This window comes from Coturnix japonica, chromosome 1 (assembly GCF_054131305.1).
Source record: "Coturnix japonica strain WE chromosome 1, WE-NBRP24, whole genome shotgun sequence".
NCBI classification, from domain to species: domain Eukaryota; kingdom Metazoa; phylum Chordata; class Aves; order Galliformes; family Phasianidae; genus Coturnix; species Coturnix japonica.
In genome coordinates, this window is record NC_140663.1 from 124,541,189 (window position 1) to 124,560,780 (window position 19,592).

A 19,592-nucleotide genomic window follows, 5' to 3' on the forward strand; every position below is an offset into this window, starting at 1 on the left:
ACATATAGGTGTGTGTGTGTAAATCATGCAGAAATGCAAACAAAAAAATAGGTACCCTATGTGTGTATCATACAGAGAATCACAGAATGGTTTGGGTTGGAAGGGGCCTTAAAGATCACCCAGTGCCACTCCGTGCCATGGGAAGGGCTGCCCCCCACCAGCTCAGGCTGACCAGGGCCCCATCCAACCTGGCCTTGGGTGCCTCCAGGGATGGGGCACCTGCAGCTGCTCTAAGCAAAGTGTAAGCCAATCTCAGCTCTTCAAAGCAGAGGTTTCCCACTTGTTTTAATTCAAAATCTGGCAACAATTGACCCAAGTTAGGTGTAAACACCTTGACAAATTTAACGTGCATGTTTCTGCATCTATCTACGCCCACAGACAAACACGCTGCGAAAAGGGCCCTCCGGCTCCATCAGCCATTCATCTGTCTGCAATTGAGATCTCCCTGGAGAAGGATCACAGGAGATGACTCTTGACCTCTGCAAATACGTGCTGACCACGTCTACACAGCCTGGACTCCTCTTTGCCTCTGAAGGGAAATACAGCAATGCTTCCTCAGCCCAGCTGTCCTGGTTTCTCTGAGGTGTACTATTTCTGTGCAGCAGCAAGGTTGTGATGGTATCATTAACATTAGGAGCATTTGTTGGTAACAATTGCCAGCATCTAATGTTAGCCTGCTGTTGTGAACAGGAATTTCAAAAGGAAGCCAGGAAAGGCTGGACAAAGAGTCCTTATGTGCTGAATAGAGTGGACCTGGGTAAAAGTGAAAAGCTGTTGATTTAATAAAAGTAGATAAAAAAGGGCACTTTCTGAAAGTGATCTGAAGTAAGAGTGGCCTTCATGGGGTGATCTTCAGTATCTGGGATTCTGAGCTCTCTACGCTGAGTGCTGTTGCCCATGGAATGAAGAGACTTGCACATCTCTAAGAGCAGTTGCCATCATGCAAATAACTTGTGTTGTATGAGATCCTAAAACCAGCTTTGTTCATTGATCACCCTTTAGAGTGATCAAGTGAACCCTTTAGAAGCAGTGAACCCTTTAGAGTTAGAACTTAAGGACTGAAATCCTGCATCCGCACTATGCAGTTTTATCTCTATGGCTGCAGTTGGGTGGGTGTTCTTATAGGTCTTCATTCTTCAGGTTATTTCCCATCTGTATTTCTGGGTGTATGTGTATGTCCTCAGTTATTCCTTCAACACAACCGCTTATATCTGGCCAAAAACTTGAATACTTCTAGAAACATATCTTTTTACCCTTAGCCCTGATGACCTATTAATGACTAAAATGGATTGAATTTTTCACTTAAATCCAGCTAAAGATAGATATCAGAATAAAAATATTCATTTTTTAAATCTGCACTGTTATTCTATATACATACATTCTCAATAGCTCTTCTGGTAGACTTTTAAAGGTGGCATTTACAAAGAATTCTTCCTAATATTTTGACTGCTAACCATTTTTCTTCCCCTTTAGAATAGCTTTTCTAATGGAACAATTCAGAAAGAAGCACCATCATCACGTCATCATGTACTGTGACAAGGACTGCTCAGCTTTATGTTTTGGTGTTTAATGTGTTCTCAGCTCTTCGCTGTGGATGGCAATGGTGACTTAAGTAGATGAAAGGAAAAAATACTCAGGATGAATTGTACTAAATCCTATCTTGCTGTATTCCACCTGTCTTTAAGACACACAGGTTTCTGTCTGGCATCTTCCAGCTGAAGTCTCCTGTGATTCACCTTGGCAAAATTTCCATAGACTTCCCAAGATTTAATAGAGATTATCTCTGTCCTTGGAGAGAACTAAGGAACATCCTAAATTATCAAGTGCTGATGAGGAGCCCTCTAAAGGACTTAATAGAAATTGAAAAGCACTGAATGGAAAGGCATTTTTTTTTCTGAGTCCAAAGGCCTTAATATAGTTAAGAAAACATCTGTATGCTGTAGGACCTTGTTCCTTTTGCTACATATTTTTCTTGCTGTTCCTGCTGAGACATCTGACTGTTGTGAACCTTACAGAGTGAGTTCCCAAATAGGCTGAAACCTTTCAAATCCTATTGCTTATGCATTTTCTTGTCTTGACAGAACAATACGAAACAGTTGACCTTGCCTTTTCGTAGCTGGGTTTTGCAAAGGTAACACCCTGCATTGGGCAGAGTTTTCCTTGTCTGCCCACCAGTTAACTTCAGTTCTCCCTTGTGTTTGGTCCAGATGGATAATTCTGGGGAGGAGGAATAATCCCATAGGCTTATTCTCCCCTCTGCGTTGCTTTTTTTTCCCATGATGCTGGTTGCCGTGTCTTTTTCCCAACACATCAAAGCTTTATAGACTGGAGTGCCATCCACAGTGCACTTCCTGTCCTGGAGATTGTGTTCAACACAGATGGCTCTTTATTGCTAAGTGTATGTGAGATCTAAATTGAATGTGCTCTCTTGTCTAATATTTAACAAAGCACATTTAGTTAATGACTAATGTTTCATTATTGCAGGAAGCTTTTAGTATCAAAAGGTTAAGTGGTTCATTTGAATATTGCCCGAGTATCTTTGCCCTGTCAGGGTGTTTTTTGTGTTTTTTTTCCCCTGAAGTTAATTTGCTATTGTTGTGATCATGTCTGACAAGTGCTGGCTAGAAGTGAAGGCAGGTTATGGGGATCTGTTTCCATGACATAATTTCACCGGTATTTAGCAAGCTGGATTTTAGCTGAGCAGCTAATTTGCACGGACCCTCATCCAGGGATGAAAAGCCAGTTTTGAGCATAGGCCATCTTCCACTGGGAGTTATTTGCATCTGAGGCAAAGGACTCTGGAGGAAGTGATAAAAAAAAAAAAAAGTGGGTAAAATTAATGGAGCCAGAAGAGGTTAATGGAGCTACCAGCAGAGGCTTGCTATATATTCACATGTGTAGAAGAGAAGGCTTACATATTGTTAAATATAAAACAGGCTGAGTAAAGCACATGGAAATGAGTTTCTGCTACACTGATATGAATGATACAAACTCGTTATGTGGTCACAAAAATGGAGAATATTCTTTTCCCCATAAGAAAAAGGCCACTTTACTACTTTGCTAGTGCTGAATATGTTAGGCCACCAGGCAAAGTGTGCACATCCAAAACAAAGAAATCTGTTTTGAACGCAGTAGTGAGTGCACATCTTGAGACAAGGCCCTATGTTGTATTTAAATGCATGGAGAGTAGTGGTCCTTCACACCCTCAGTACCATTTCTGCAGACACCATGAAAGCGTGGCCCAAAGGGACACATAGGGCACAGCTTACCCTTCTTCTGCTGCAGAGTGATGGGAAATGAAATGATTCATTTTGATAGACGCCTTGAAAGGCAGAGTATGACCAGGATGCTTGAGGAACCTAAAAGAAAAAATGCTGTATCCAGCCTTCTGTTTATTGAAACTAAAGATGCTAGAGATGAGGTAAATAATAGTCTGTGCATCATTCCTGGCTGTATTTCAGCTCACCAGTGTGGAAGCTCATGGATTAATGCATGGCATGGAGGCTGTGTAATGGAGGATGGCAAATTGTGTGCTCAGGGATGCAGAAGTGCACCCACCGGGGCAGCAGATGTTCCAGTATGCCGACAGCGAAGTATGGGAGCACGTCCTAATGTGCAGTGGGCAGTCAGAGAATGCTTCACTGACATCTGGAGAAGAGCTGGAATCTATCTGCTCCACAGATCTGATAAAATGTTTGCCCACCGGCAAACTCCAGCATTTGACAGGATGAGGGGAAGTGGCCTCAAGTTGCGCCAAGGTAAGTTTAGGTTGGATGTAAGGAAACACTTCTTTACAGAAAGGGTAGTTAAGTACGGGAATAGGCTCCCCAGGGAAGTGGTTGAATCGCCATCCCTGGATGTGTTTAAGAGCCGTTTGGATGTGGTGCTCAGGGATATGATTTAGCAGAGGGTTGTTAGAGTTAGGGTGCTATGGTTAGGCTGCGGTTGGACTTGATGATCTTCAAGGTCTTTTCCAACCTGAGTCATTCTATGATTCTATGCGAGGACAGAGGAGGAATTGCTAAATTTGTGTCTGAAACCGATGTTCCCATGCCTCTGTAGGTCATATATAGACACATATAGTCATAACCATTACCTTTTCCCTTTCCTCTATCTTAGTAAATAATTTTACCTCAAACCACAAGCTCCACTTTGTTTTCCTGATTCTTTCTCCTCACCCCACTGGGAAGGGGGGAACAAGCAAACAATTGTGTTGTGCTCAGCCACCTGCTGGGTTAAACTGCAACAAGCAGTGAGTTCTACTGAAGACAACAGAAGGATTTCCACAGCAACTGTCCTGGTAGATAAAATATGTCTACCAGGACACCCTTCATCTTATAAGCAACCACCAAAGAATAGAGGGGAAGGGAATATTGTCTAAAGGCAGTACAAGGAAATGTCCTTACCTGTGCATAAGCTGCTGGCAGATTCCTATGTCCCAGCACCAGTCTCCAGACAAAGACAAGCTCCAAGCCCTGCCTGGTTAGCAGCAGTTCCCAAAGCCTAGGAGCCCACACCATCTCTCAGATAGGATGCTTGTTGAGTGAAAATGCACACTGATAGCAGGTCATGGCTCGGTCACACTGAAGAACTATGGGAATTCTGGTCATCTGTTGCCTGCATAGATCTAAAAACCAAACTTATCCGTATGGAATGACACAAGCTGCCTTAAACTGCTAACCCCAGCATGAAGCCATGGAAGAATCCTGCCAGTCTTTTGAAAGAAGGAAATTGAAAGAGATGAGCAATGAAGAGAAGCTGTTATACAGGTTGTCACAAGGTCAGTTAATACTTGCTGCTCACATTGCTTCCACCAGTGCAGTCACACTTAATTTGCCAGTTATAACCTCCACGCTTATTGATGAGGTAGCTGTTACTAGACTGTTCTTGCCCCCCATCTAATTCAGGAGTCTAATTACATTTTCCCTTCTGCCTTTTGGTACAGGTGCAGTAATTAGATGGTATTAAGTCCATTTCACATTTATTAAGCAGGCTTGTTATTATCTCTTTTATATATATCTGTACCAATAAATGTCTTGAGGTTGTTGAGGATACGCCCGGCCCCTTCTAGCCACCAGAACTGAGAAGGGGGAGCAAAAAGAGCAATGCTGCATTTCAGATAACAGCATAGGTCTTGCAGTCTGAGAGAGGCACAGGGAACAGCAGAGGAAGAAGGAAGGGGAGCGGGAGGAGGATGGAGATGATTGCATCTGATTCTTAGGGCAGTGATGACAAAGCCACAGCATTTGTGAGTGTCTCCAGCTGGAAATTCTGCCCTAAAATCTGGGTGGACACTGGCAACATAATCTTATTTTTCTTTCACCTCTTCCCTTCTTCTGCCTTGCTTCCATTCCTTTCTTCATCCTGCCACTCACTCACACCTTCCTCTGGATTTCTAGTGCCATTTCTGCAACTTCTGCCCTGTTAAGACACAGAATGCTGATCCCTTCTTCTGTTTTCTTTCCAAGTGCTCCCACTCTCTCCCTGCATGGTTGTGCATAGACCTTCCAGGTCTCATGTTCTTGTATTTGTTCTCTTGAATCAGCTCTTCAAAAGCAAATCCAAATTGTGCTGAACCTTAAATATCAAATATGAATAATTAAAGCAATGAAATAATTGATGGATGGCTTTGGTTTTGAACATAGGTGCATTGGATAAGATCCTTGACATTTTATGTGGGAGTGGGATTTTTCTCACTGTTTCTGAGTTAATAAAAGGAGGTAATGTGATGTTTTCTAAAACACTAGATGAGGTGGAACATGGGAAACACACTCAGTATCTTTGGAAAGGGCAAGTTAATGAGCTTATATTACAAGGTGTGCACGTGCAGACCTTGCATGAACACAGACCACACGCTTCAAAGTACTGATAATGGAGATGGTAAACACAGTGGAGATGCTATAGAGGTGAGCAAGGAGTAGAGGGCAAGGAGTGGAGAAGGAAAAAAGACTCTTGATAGCATTCCACTGTGCCAGTGCTCTGTCCAGCACTAGCAAGGGCTGGAAGTTTATTCTCCGTTATTACGCTAGAGGAATTATGTGTTCATTTTTGGAAGGTAGCCCTAAGCATATATAAAATCTTTTCTTGTAAGTCCCCACACTGCTGAGAGCACACAACACCTAGATATTTTAGCGCTGGTAGAATGTCTAAGCAAGATGTCATCATGTGATAGAAAACTTCTGATAGCTCTGAGCTTCTCCTCTGCTGAAGTCAGAGGTCAAGATACTCACAGTCCACAAAACTTTTTGCTTGCAGCTGGAATGAACTTTACCCCCTCAAATGCTAGGGATATCTATCTATCTGTCTATCTATCTATCTATCTATCTATCTATCTATCTATCTATCTATCTATCTATCTATCTATCTATCTATCTATCTATCTATCTACCTATCTACCTATCTTTTATTTATGACTTTGGGCTTTGGAGAAAATGAAGAAAGAAAATGAAGTTGAAGCTCTCTCATAGACATCATCCCTGTAAGAACAGTTTAGCAGCCATTAACTAGGTTACTAGGAACCTGCAGGCACAATGGAGATCTTGCAGACCCTAAGAAGAATTAGTGGGATAAAACCAGCAGGGTTTCTCCCAGTGGAGCAGGATGGGGTGGGTGGAAGACATTCTGCAGCTTAGCCACTGAAATCTGTTCTGAAGCCTAGCATAAAGTCAGAACCTGGCAAGACACAACGGGATAGATTTGCTCTCAGATTTCTAAGACTCCTTTCTCCGTACCCAGCTCACAAGTTTCTCTGTTCTAGAAACCTCGTTATTCCAGCTCATGGTTCACTGATGTCTGGCTTTTAATTCAGAGTCCTCTTGGAGCTCACTGGGCTGTGCCCTTTGAAAAAGGGCTCTGGCAAAACTGTTTTTAGCTGGCTTTGAATCCTGTCACAGCATGGTTTAAACCAAGGAGGTCTTCCCATTTGTCCTCCCACAGGGAGGGAAGCTGACAGCTTAGCGAATCATTTGTACAAAATAATGATGCTTTAAGAGCACATAAGTGTGCGCTCGCAGCCTGGAAGGCCAAGAGTATCCTGGGCTACATTAGAAGAGAGAGCCAGCAGAGCAAGGGAAAGGACTATTCCTCTCTACTGTGCCCTTGTGAGGCCCCATCTGGAGTACTGCATCCAGACCTGGGGCCCCCAGCACAAGAAAGACATGGAGCTCTTGGAATGGGTCCAGAGGAGAGCCACTAAGATGAACAGAGGGCTGGAGCACCTCTCCTGTGAAGGAAGATTGAGGGAGTCAGGATTGTTTAGCTTGGAGAAGAGAAGGCTGTGAGACCTGATTGCAGCCTTTTAGTGCCTGAAGTGAGCTCACAGGCGGGAAGGGGAACTGGCCTTTTATACAGTCCAATAGTGATAGGGCAAGAGGGAATGGTTTTAAACTAATTAGAGGGCAGGTTTAGGTTAGATGCTAGGAGGAAATTCTTCACTCAGAGGGCGGCAAGGTGCTGGCACAGCTGCCTAGAGAAGCTGTGGTGCCCCATCCCTGGAGGTGCTCAAGGCCAGGTTGGATCCAGACAGACACTCCTGAGGCTGCTGTCAGCTATGGTTTCTGCAAATCTCCAAGAGCCTTGTTCTTTTCCAGAAATTACCTTTTATTGGCCACAGACTCCTTTGGATGCTTAAGTATTGCTTTCCTCTGGAAAAGAGCTGATCCCACTCTAGGCCCAATCTTGTCGGCAATGGCCTGAAACCATACAACCAACCCGACCCAGGCTGACCCTGCTTTGAGTCAGGCCTGGTCCGTACCATATTTGAAGAACCCAAACAGCTCACGTTTCTCTGATTTTAACACACAGTAGGGACAGACAGCTACACATTGACATGGCAGTGTCTACAGGGTGTTACTGACAATAATAGCATTCTCCTGACTGCTATCAGTTTTTGAGGCAATGTTATCATCAGCCTCATTACCTACTGAAAACCTGCTGGTGTTTAGCCATCAGTGTCCCATTGGCAGCATTGGCCTTTCTGACCTTGTGCTGTCCTGCAGCTATGGATGTTAGTTTTGGACTGGGCCCCTGGGGCCCATTGCTGCCAGAACGGCAGTGCCCTATTGATCGCCTTGGAAGGAGATGCCAACTGGGTGATTAGCACAGGCTATTTTCTAACCACTGTCCAGGGGTAAAACAGGCTGAACTTCCACTGTGCTTTTTTTATGCTGCCTTTTTGCATTGCCATTTTTGTTGCAGTAACGCAATGAGGTAATAGCCTGAGGTTGTGCTGGGGGAGGTTCAGGTTGGATAGTAGGAACAATTTCTTCTCAGGAGTGGTGCTGTAGTGGCACAGGCTGCCCAGGGAGGTGGTGCAGTCACTGTCCCTGGAAGTGTTCAAGAACCGTGTGGATGTGGCATAGCATCACTAGGACCACATTCCCTAGCAGAACTTGCCCCAGGCTGCTGCCTACTCTATCCTCTTCTTCATGAACACCAGTGCTGAAACAGCCATTTGTCTTCACTCATGAAGACCCTGTAGCTGCTGAAATTCAGCCTTTCTATTTGATTATCTTCATCTGCCAGTCACTGAATGTGTCCTTCACACAGCTGTTCACATCCCATTGCATCCAGGAATGAACAACAAGTGTAATTAAAAGAAGTTTTATTACAAATCAACATATTTATACATTTGTACATCTCACATACTGCTGTATACGTTCACCAACATAATCGTTAGTTCAGAAAGCACGAACAGTATCAATTTCCATCGGACCAATTTAATGCAAGGGACTTTTAGCTTTTTAATCGAACATTACAGAACATTATTCCTCTTTCTTTTTCCCTTTAAAAATAGCAGCACGTTTAATTATCAGTGCTCACAGGGCACAAGCTCTAAAGTTTTGTACAGCAGGAGAAAACAAAACAGTAGAGGCAATAGGAGGGCAACTCAATGGATAGGTACTGGTTAAGGTAGAGTTAGATCTAAGCAAACTGAGAAGTGTAGTAAAATGAATTTATCTCTTATAACTGTAGAAAATAACACTTTTAATGTCATTTGGGATAGGAGTCCAGCAAACAGGAGATTCTGCTATAAAGACTAAGTAGACAGTTAGGATAATGCTTGTGTTTTCCAGCATATAACAGAGGTCTTAAAACATACATACTCCCCATCCCTACCGCTACCTTCCCACAGCCGACATTACTCAGGTTTCGTGTTGTTGATGTGCTTAAGTGATGCCAAGGAACATCCAGAACTCTTCAGACTTATACCTACAATTTAGTGTTAGAACTGTGACGCAAGTTAAGAGCTTTTGGAAGTTGGCACTAAATACAATTTCCTCTTGTAACCAAGAAGCCACAATGCTGCCTGAAGCGGTCAGCCCATAGGTAACGTGTAATGTGCTCTGTATAACAAGATTTGTTTTCTCCACACTTTCAGCCCATTATTCTTGTACTATTAGTGACATGATCATTTTTCTTCTTTAAATCACAGAAATTAAGACCTATCTGAAATTCTCTCTAGTCATAAGCACACGGCTATTCATCTGAACAGAGCATCAGATTATAGGCACTTCTTTTTTTTCTCCTCTCTTTTCTGCCTTAGGGAGGGAAAAAAACATCACATGATGACCCACAATATATGTATATATAAACACATATGTATATCACACACACACACACACACACACTTCTTTTTAACCTTATCAACAGCTGCATAAAGAAAAAATATTCTGACTGAATCTCTCTTCTCCAAGGGCAGGTCTAAGAACTCCTAAAGATCACATCAAGCTTAACCTTCCAGAGCCTGACAGGTGTAGTGGTTGCCCTGCCAAAGGGTACTTCAGTGCACACACTTTCATGTATTTCCTGCCTATAAAACAGAGGATAACACACACCACCCTGACACGGGCTACCATCTCCCCTGGTTGAGCGTTATCCCTGGTGCTGAAGTGCTGTACACTCGCTACAACAGCACCGCTCACCTTCCACAGCGCTCCTAGGCCCTACCTCAGCCTCATAACTCTGCTTTTGCTTTTTCATTTTACTTCTGAGGGACTTACACATTAACTCATCCACACGAGTCATAACACACAATTTTACTGAAAGAAGAAAAAAAAACCCAACAGGTGAAAATGTATAAACAAATGTTAGTGTTTTTCCACTCCACGTTCCTGGAGAACTAAAAGGATCCAATCTCCCAAATTAAACATTAATTGCCTTCTTGGTCATCTGTGATTGCAAATCTGCTACCTTAGCATTGCTCCTATTCATGTATTTGTTTCTGCTATATTTTAAATCAAAAGTAAAACCCTGAAGAAAATCTTTATTAATAATCCTTATGTATTTTACTGATGTATCTTTTCACACCATAATAATTAATTGTTTTGATGTAATCCGAATAATATGATCTCTATTCCATTGCAACACGAGTTGACAGAGCTCATCACTACCTCATGGTCTGAACACCTTAAGCTCAGAGAGTGACGTCTGCTTTATTACCTCCCTATAAGACAGAAACAAAGAGCACACTGAGGATGCTCACAGCAAAAGGAAGTATCTATAAGCAGCACGCCAATGAACACAACTGGCTTCTCCAATCTTTGTAAAGCCTCCGCCCCTACCTGCAACTGTTTTGAAGACGTGGAACTAGAAATTTCTCATTGCTGTTTGTACACAGGTTGCTCAGAAATATGAGACACAGAACCTGCTCATACCAAGGCTACACAGGAGAATCACTCGTACCACAACTCAGAAATGAGAGAGAACGCCTTTCGGAAGGTGCTTTTCATTAAGTTTGTCTTTCATGTCTGAGCAGAAGGAGCTGCAAAACTTAATTACTTTCTTTAAAACTCAATACAACAGCACTACTGAATTCTGACTCAGCAAAGATCCAAATGACTTTTACTTTCAAGACAAAGAAATGGATACTCCCCTCCAACCCCCCCACATGTAGTCTTGGTTGCCCATTTCTGGTGTTGAAAAAGCTGTTCCATAAGCCGATGTTTCTGTAACAGGAGATCTCTTCCAAGCCCACATCCAGATGCTACCACGCAAATAACCTGCCCTGCTGAAAGTCTCAGCTCTGGTTTGGAACACTAAAGCAGTAATCAGCTCTACTGGCACTCTCAGCTGCATTGAGCTTTCACTTTGAAATACTATTTTATTTGAGCTACTGTTTTTGAGCCTCTCTTGTGGGAAGCAGCCCATCAACTGCTTTAAAATGGTTGAATGATTTATCGTGATTATTCAGTACAAGTTTTGCTGCTGTCTGGAAAACTGTAGTTTACAGAACATTTTGTAGAACACAACAAATCCAATATCTCTGTAGTGCACCTTAGAAGATTTCTTCCCAGTTATGCCACCTTCCCATGATTGCACTAAGTAATCCACAGGTATTAATACCCATTCTTGTTGAGTTTCAGTCTGCTTAAGTTATAACAAACATTTAAGCACATAACCTACACACTCCCACATCAGCTACATCCTTTATCCTCCATGATGATATAAGATAAATGTATTCAACTGTATGTACAGTATATTTGCATATTAATAAATAAACCAATATTAAAAGTTTCTTTTCCCATAAAAAAGTGACTACAGTCTGACCAGGTAATCTGACTTCATTTCTTCATCCATGCGCAGCTGTGTGACCAAGTCTATCAGTTTCCACTCAGTTTACTACAGTAACGATAGGAGCAGAAAATTATCGGGCTAGCGCTTAAGTTTAAATTCTATACAGCAAAGGAGAGAGGAAGGAAATAAGAGTACGAAAAAGTGCAAAAGCCAACAACTTGTAGAGCAAAGAACACGTTCATTATTGATCCTGGGGAAGAGAATCCAGCCCAAATGAGGACGTGCTGCAGCAAACATCATGAGCAAAGTGTTTCTGTCCTGACAGTCAGCTGCACGATGGCAGTCTTGTTGTGCAATGCTCCAAGAATTCCTACTCCAATAGATACCATCTCCACCTCTACCAATGTATCAACACCACATTCAGTGCAAAGTGACATTTCTGAAAATAATGGTTTACCTTGTCTCCGTAACATTAGTCCTCACTGTGGAAAAAAAGGCTCACTTTCTTTGACTGCTTATTACTATATACAGAAGTCTATATTTGCACCTCTCCATTTCTGGTAGTGATTTTTTTTCCCCTCTATTTACATTCATTAGAAACTGAGAGGCAATTGGCCATATTTTATACTTAAGTCTTCCCATTAACCCAATAACTATCAGTTCATCTTGATTTATGCTTAAAGTAGCTGCACTTGGTTTCTTTCAATTTTTCCAGTCCACTTTCAGTGTGATATAAGTCATGGGAACCTCTGGAACCTGGAACATATTTCAAGTCTCACTGCTGGAGCTGGAAGAACAAGGAGTCACATTTGAGTTCAGATGTCTGTTTGCAGCACAGTGTGTGTGGACCATACCCCCATTTGGGTATCTTACAAATGCGGGCTCACAGAAAGGATTTTGGCACACCTGACAGACCTTTTTGTCCGAAAGGAGAATTGGAGTTCCTTTATGTTTGACCTAAGGAGGAAAAAAAATCCAAATATGTATTTACTAATGAATGAAGTCAAATTAAGATACAGCAGAAAAAAAGCAACACTTCACTGGTTACACCTGTGAATTATTTCAAATGTACCAAATTGATGGCAAAAGTAGCTTGAACTATTTAACATGAAATTCAGTCTCTGTATCCATACCAGATTGTTTCTGTGCTTCACACAGAAAGGCACATTCAATGCAACTGAAAACCTGGTACAGGTTGCTAAACAAGAACACAACTCCACAGCAAACAGAGCACTGCTGAGTTCTTACTGCAGACAGATTTTGCTGGATAAACCTTCATTAGAAGGAAACAGATCTAATCATACTCAAAAAAACTTTAACACTGCTCCACATAATAACAAAAATACTCCTCAAGTGGATTTAACAAAATCAAAAGCTATTAATAAGCTTTAATGCCAAGTGTTGTGCAAGCTTTCTTGCAACTTCTGACATGCTTCAGTCCCAGCAAACAAACAAACGAAAACAAAACTCAGTTGGTAAAAAATTGTGGAAGAAATTCATTAATCTGGAAATCCCAAATGTATTTCCATCATTCCATTCAGTTCAAAGCTGTTCCTTTTTCAAAGCCCCACCTCCCCTTTTGTGTAATAGGAGCATAACATTGACTATAGTAGCCATCACAAAAATGTAATAAATGTAGCAATTAGAATTGCCAAGGACCTGAAGTCAATTTTGCCCTCACTCTTAAGGTGTCTGATTATAATTAAATCCTCAGACTCGTATTAAAACTTCAAAGTGCCTATATTATAAACAAAACATAACAAAACCCTACCTTCTCATATTTGTAGATCAAGTTTTCGGCTTGTGCTAACCCAAGTGCAACCTGAGTCATTCTTTTTGTATGAATGCTTTGCCTCACCGCTCCAGCCAGGAATGGGGAGAGGAGCTGCACTGACCAGCTGTCAGGCACCAGCTGCAAAACCAGAGCTGCATCAAACTCAGCAGCATGGTTATTCAAGAGATCTACAGCAGCCGTGACGAGTGCACAATCCGAAGTGTCTGGATTCAGATATACTGACAGCAGCATATGGAAGAGCCTCCGTCTGTACGGTAGATCTCTGTTCTCAGAGTTCCATATACAGTATTCTTCAGCAGCACGGAAGTCCTTTAACTCATGAACAAGGATATGCAAAGCCTTCTCGTGTTCTTCTAGTTTTCCATATAAAATTGCACTTTCCATGTGAAGGTCTGTGCCACGGATTTTGTCTGTTAAGTGAGAAACAAGGTGGAAAAGACTGCTACTTTCTCTTCCCAATTCATCAAGTCCACAGAGCTCAATTTCTACTCATTTTGCAGAGAAGCTGGCAACCCAGCTAGCTCCACAGCAAGCAGAAGAGAGAGATGTGCTCCCACACCCTTCAAGACTCTCTGCATGATGCCATATGGTATGGAATATCCCTTTAGCCAGTGAAGGTCAGCTATCCTGATTCTGTTTCCTCCCAGCCTTTTGCTGAGAAACTGGAACGGCCTTGGTTCTGTACAACACTGCTGTACAACAAAAATAACCACTGGGGTGTTATCAGCTGTGTTTTTCACCTAGAACAAAAACATAGCACCCTACCAGACACTGGAACAAGTGGCCCAGTGTGAGGACGTGGATGTTCACTCCATGGAAACATTCAAGGCTAGGTCGGATGGGGCTTTGAGCAACCCAGTCTAGTGGACGGTGTCCCTGCCTATAGCAGGGGGGTTGGAACTAGGTTATCTTAAAGGTCCCTTCCAACCCAAACCATCCTATGGATCTACGATATCTCAGACTTAGACTATTGGACTTAGTAAATACTATATGTTGGTCCCAGTAGAAAGCAGAACTACAGAGAAACGTATCTTACCCAAAATAAAGTGAATCCTATAAAGATCAGATTTCTGAAGAAGGCTGCGTAGTTTCAACAGCAGTTCAATTGTTTCCATACAGTTATCTGTGGTCCCAGATTTTAGATGAAGTATCGCCTCCAAATACAAGGCAGCTAGATGAGTGTGGTACTTTTCTTTCTACAGATGCAATAAATGATGTTAGCTCACGTTTACAAAGACAATCCCTTCGCCCCATCTGTAACATTTCAATTGATATTTATGTAATTCTAGGAAGATGTTCAAGTTCATTCATTTAATTCCAATTAGTCAGAAATCTTTAGTTCATGCAAATAGTGAACTTATTCAGACCAGCTTCACAAGATAGGATAAACATAGGAGATGCTTGGAATTTTAGAGTTAGAGGTGCATGTTTACTTCTCTCTCTCCAAAAGGACAAGGTAGAATATATCTATGTATCTATACGACAGTAAGTTTGGATGTTTGAAAATGACAAATGGCACACAACGGGAAAATAAATAAATAAATAAATAAATAAATAAATAAAAAGGTTTCCGAGCAATCTCTGATAGATTGAACACATCCTTGTTTCACCTTCTCCTGTACACTTCGCAGGTATCTCAAAGTTTCATGTGTATGACCCTTCCAGGATGTACTTTTTAGTCTAAATGAATGCCATACCAAATAGTAGCAAACATACCAAGGACATTTTCATCAAAAAATCCTAAATCACTGTTTATGGAATGAGCCTCACCAGCAAGGCAGACAAGCATGTGATAATCAGATGCAAAGTTAAGCAATTGTTTTGCCACAGTGAGAGCTGAAAAGATGAAGACAACAGAATATAGATCACAGTTTCTTATCTCCTAGTCTAACCATAAAATACAGAGAGCATGGAAAGCTTAATATCTAAATGCCTTAAATAATGCTCACTTCTTCTAGATTTTGGCTTGCTTCAGAGTTGCTCATTGCACATAATAGGATTTAGCATGCAGTCTACTTTTGGTATTCCTGCAGGACTCACCTCTATTTTTCTTTCCAATACAAGATGCTCTAGATACTTAATACGTGCTTTAGGATATTTGTTAAGGCAACTGATGATATCATCTGGATCAATGTTGTTTTTCTCTTGTTCTTCCAAAGGTCTTTTAGTGAAAATCTGCACTCCAACCTAGAAATAGGTAATTGCTTTTAGGAACTCAATGTCAACCATTTTTTTATCATTTCAATATTTGTTTAACAGCACTACCAGATCAGTTGGTACATTATTCAGAAGACAACACAAAACTGCCTCTTGGACTATTAAGAATACACTACTTTGTGCTTAATGTAATCATACCCACTTCTATCTCCCTTACCTCAATAAGCAGTCTACACACTGCCATGACTATAAATCTTCTGTTCAATATACTCTACACCAGCTACAAGAGGTACTGAACAGATCAGCATAACAGTGGGACAATTTACTGCAAAGGACTGAAGTGTAAGCTGGAGATCTGAATATGCATGAATTAAATCTGTCACACAGAAACTGAACTTTATATCAATACTGCTAAGGTAATGACCTATTCCACCAGTACAGGCTAATAAAGTATAAAAGGTATTACAAAATTGCATTTTTACTTCTGCTGGAATAAGGCTTTTGATGTTGTTGTTTATAAGCAATGAGATGTCGTGTAGAATGAAGGCTGTTTATTCCACAGCCCAGCATAAACACCACTCTTCACTGGAGTTTGCTTATAAGAAAAAGCAGCAGCAGCTAACCTTTTAAATGAACTTTTATGAATGAAAGACCTGAAAATTATCTTAGAAATGTGAAAAAAAAAAAACCAACAAAACAAGTACACCAATCACAAACCTCTTCATTTTTTTGTAAAACCCATTCAGAGTATTTCCACACCAGATCCTGGTCTGAGCAGAATGTCAGGAAGTCTACTACATATTCATACAGATCTGAACGTGTAGAGTCTTCGATGTCTCCATCAACTATTTGCACCCATAACTGGAAAAAGAACAAACAACCAACAAAGATTAGAAAGTATTTAAACATTCTTACGACTCAGAAAGTATACAGCCTATAATAACACTTAGCATTAGCCATGGTATGCATGCAGTTAAAAAGCTTATATGAACACCAATTGTGAGGGACCTCACTGATTACAGAATTCACACTTCCTCTCCATCACATGTTTTTCTTGTACCTGCAAGATTCAACTAATTCAGTACCCACAATGTGTGGTTTCACCATCTGAGAACACTTAGCAGTATAACAGGTAGGATTTTATAATTACTCATACTAAAAGATTTATACTAACCTGAAGTGCTGCGGCATCTTGACCATTGTAGTGATACAGAAGACCAAGGGCAAAATACCTGTATGAAAATAGAAAACAGTACTAAAATTGACACAACTTTCCTATCAACTTCACTATGGTTTGATTAGTTTAGAACCTAACAAATAGTTGCTTACAGTGGGATTTCTAAGTGACATGCACACAGTCATGTCTACATTCAAAGGAAAGAAGTCTTTTCCTAGTAAAGCATCCATGTCCCTCCTTTCTCTTAAAATAGTTAGAAGTTACTAACTCTAATTTAAATGTTTACAAATCATCGGTCAATTCAGAGATGATTCTCATGCTGTTATCTGTATTTCACATACAGATGTAACACAGCTCTAAAGAATAAGCATTCTGCCAACAGTTAATCATGTGCAATTAAAATCAAATGTATATGCTGCTTTTCTTTAAAACTTTGTTTTGCCATCAGAAATATATTTTTCTTTACCTAACTTGATTTCATGCTACAGTAAGGAAGAGCTTCACATGGTACCATCACAGATTGTTTTTTGTGTGTATTGTAATACAAATGAAGCTCAAGTTCTATAATGACTGCTCTCACAAACTATGTTATGCATTTCAAATCCACAAAGCACACATACCAAGAGTACTCAATAAAACCGCTGCACTAAATCTAATCACAATTAAAGTCTGCTCTCCATAACTGTAGTTGCTACTACTGCACCACACACTTTAAAGACTGAAGAAATGAAATCAAAGAGAAAGGTTACCTACGACTGGAGTGATTTTAATTTCTATTTTTTTCCAATTAATTTTCTCTTTCTATCCATTGGCATTTCTAAATTGAAGTAATTCAGTCATTTGTGGAGGTTGGTGGCCCTACCTGTGGTGGGGTGGGGGGTGGGAGTTGGAGATCTGTGATTCTTGAGGTCCCTTCTAATCTGGGGCATTCTGTAATCCTAAGCAGTGTCCCTTTGGCAAATCAGTGGGAGCACAGCGAGTTCAAAATTCAAAAGCAGCTTTTCCTTCTTGCCTCAAATACGCAGCTACAATTTAAAAGCTACTTGTTATTTAACAGCTTCTACCTAGCATGTTTTGAGGCATTCTTTCATTATGTCCTAAACATTTAGTACTACCGCTGCTGCTGCATCCATTCTGCTCTCACACTACCACAAGGGCAAATAAACTGCTTTTTGCCCACTGAAATCCACACCAGTAGTAATTTTTGCACTGGACACAGTTTCAAGGGGAAAAATCTGTATTCCACTAGAAAAGTTTTCTTTCACCTCTGATTGTCAATTAAGACCTTTATCCCCAAATTTGGGGATTTTTAGGTAAAATTTGCTTTTGGACATTAAGTCAGAAATGCATCACTCTAGAAGTCAACAGCTTTTTAGGTCAAACGTTTTACTTCCTGAACTGAAAGGTTCCATACTCTAAAAATCCACTCACTTTTTGTGCTTTTCCAGCCAGGCAGCGCTATCTGTTAGAAGACAAAAGTTCTCTGAAACCAGCAGATCCAGCAGACTTTCATGATTTGCCTCTGCATATAACTTAAGTAAGGCCGTGTCGATATCTTCCTTGTAGCCATTTGCAACCTCAGTGCTGCGGACTTCATTCAAGTAACTCATGAGGAATCGTTTGCATTTGATCATCTTCTCCTGGTCCCCTTGCGTCAGCTGGTTTAGGTCAGCATATTCATGCAGCGGAGGATGAGACCGTATAAATGAAGAGGAAGTAGGCAACAGGAAGGGGTAGAGAGAGATCAGCTCCCGGACATCAAGCTGGCCGCTTCTGCAATTACAGTGTCAAACTAGATGAAGCAAAAAAGAAAGAAAAAGTATACATAGGCACAAAAAAATAACATTCTGGGAACGTGTGCACACATGCTAGAGGCAGGACACTAATATGTCATGAGATTCTGAAAGCTATTGCCTGCTGCATCAAGTATTGTCAGAACAAATTTGGATTTTCTTTTAATATTTCTATATATTTTTAAATCTCCAGTAGATTACTGAGAATGCAGAGACTGTCCCGTCTTTTGCCTCTGACATTTTACAGCTTCTTGGTGGCATACAGGGAGAAACAAGCAAACGAACATCAGCTGAACAGCTCCAGGGAAGATCCTGGGACTGTCCTAGACTTTATCAATATGTAATGGTAGCTGACTGAGACAAAGAAACCCAACAAGACAGACAGTGAAACCTTCCAGGAAGCCAAAAAGACTATGTAGCACATTGTAACACAAGTATATTACTCTATACAACCATCAGCAACCTCAGAAAGACTTGCCTATTCACAAAACTGACTGGAAAATTCTCAAAACTTTTTATAGCCATGGAACTAAATAGAGCAGGAACATTTTTTCATCCCATAGGCAATAACTGTAAATGATCATGAAATTGCAGAATGACTTAGGTTGGAAGGGACCTCATAGCCCATCCAGCCCCAAACCACTGCCATGGGCTACCCCCCACCAGCTCAGGCTGCCCAGGGCCCCATCCAACCCGGCCTTGAGCACCTCCAGGGATGGGGCACCACAGCTTCTCTGGGCTCCCTTGGAGTAAAGATCTTCTCCCTGATCTAATATTATTCACCCTTCTTTCAGTTTAGAACCATTGCCCTTTGTCCTATCGTTATCTTTCCACATAAAGATCCAAGTAATCTGCTCTCAGTGGCCTTGCTAGAGCAGGAACCTCCAAAGGCTCCTTCCAACCTCAACTCTTCTGCTGTTCATTGGTCTACTAAATGGGTTAATCATCTATTGTTCTGAAGTAATTAAAGCACTGAAGGCATGCTCCAATTTGTTCACGTCGTGCCAGAAAAATAATCTCCAAACTACCCAGAAAACACAAACTAGTAAGAAGCACCTCATTGTTAACAACTACTTAGAACTTTAAAAGTATGACTTAAGGATGTCCACGGGCTATTGAATCTACCAGAAGAGTAAAATTCTGGGAGACAGCAGCA

The 19,592-nt window shown here is 41.1% G+C and overlaps 1 protein-coding gene across 4 annotated transcripts in view; it reads right to left on the reverse strand.

Moving 5' to 3' along the window:
- Window positions 1–8,585: 8,585 nt before the first annotated feature.
- TGFBRAP1 (transforming growth factor beta receptor associated protein 1) overlaps window positions 8,586–19,592 on the reverse strand; it is a 28,535-nt gene continuing 17,528 nt past the window's right edge. For all 4 annotated transcript variants that reach the window (XM_015849926.3, XM_015849922.3, XM_085551860.1 and 1 more), the window contains 7 exons: window positions 18,075–18,416; window positions 16,641–16,698; window positions 16,184–16,327; window positions 15,350–15,496; window positions 14,346–14,505; window positions 13,286–13,719; window positions 8,586–12,471 (listed from right to left, as the gene is read on the reverse strand). In XM_015849926.3, the coding sequence (XP_015705412.2) occupies window positions 12,283–12,471; window positions 13,286–13,719; window positions 14,346–14,505; window positions 15,350–15,496; window positions 16,184–16,327; window positions 16,641–16,698; window positions 18,075–18,416 (1,474 nt within the window). In that variant the 3' untranslated portion in view covers window positions 8,586–12,282. The remainder of the gene's footprint in view (window positions 12,472–13,285; window positions 13,720–14,345; window positions 14,506–15,349; window positions 15,497–16,183; window positions 16,328–16,640; window positions 16,699–18,074; window positions 18,417–19,592) is intronic.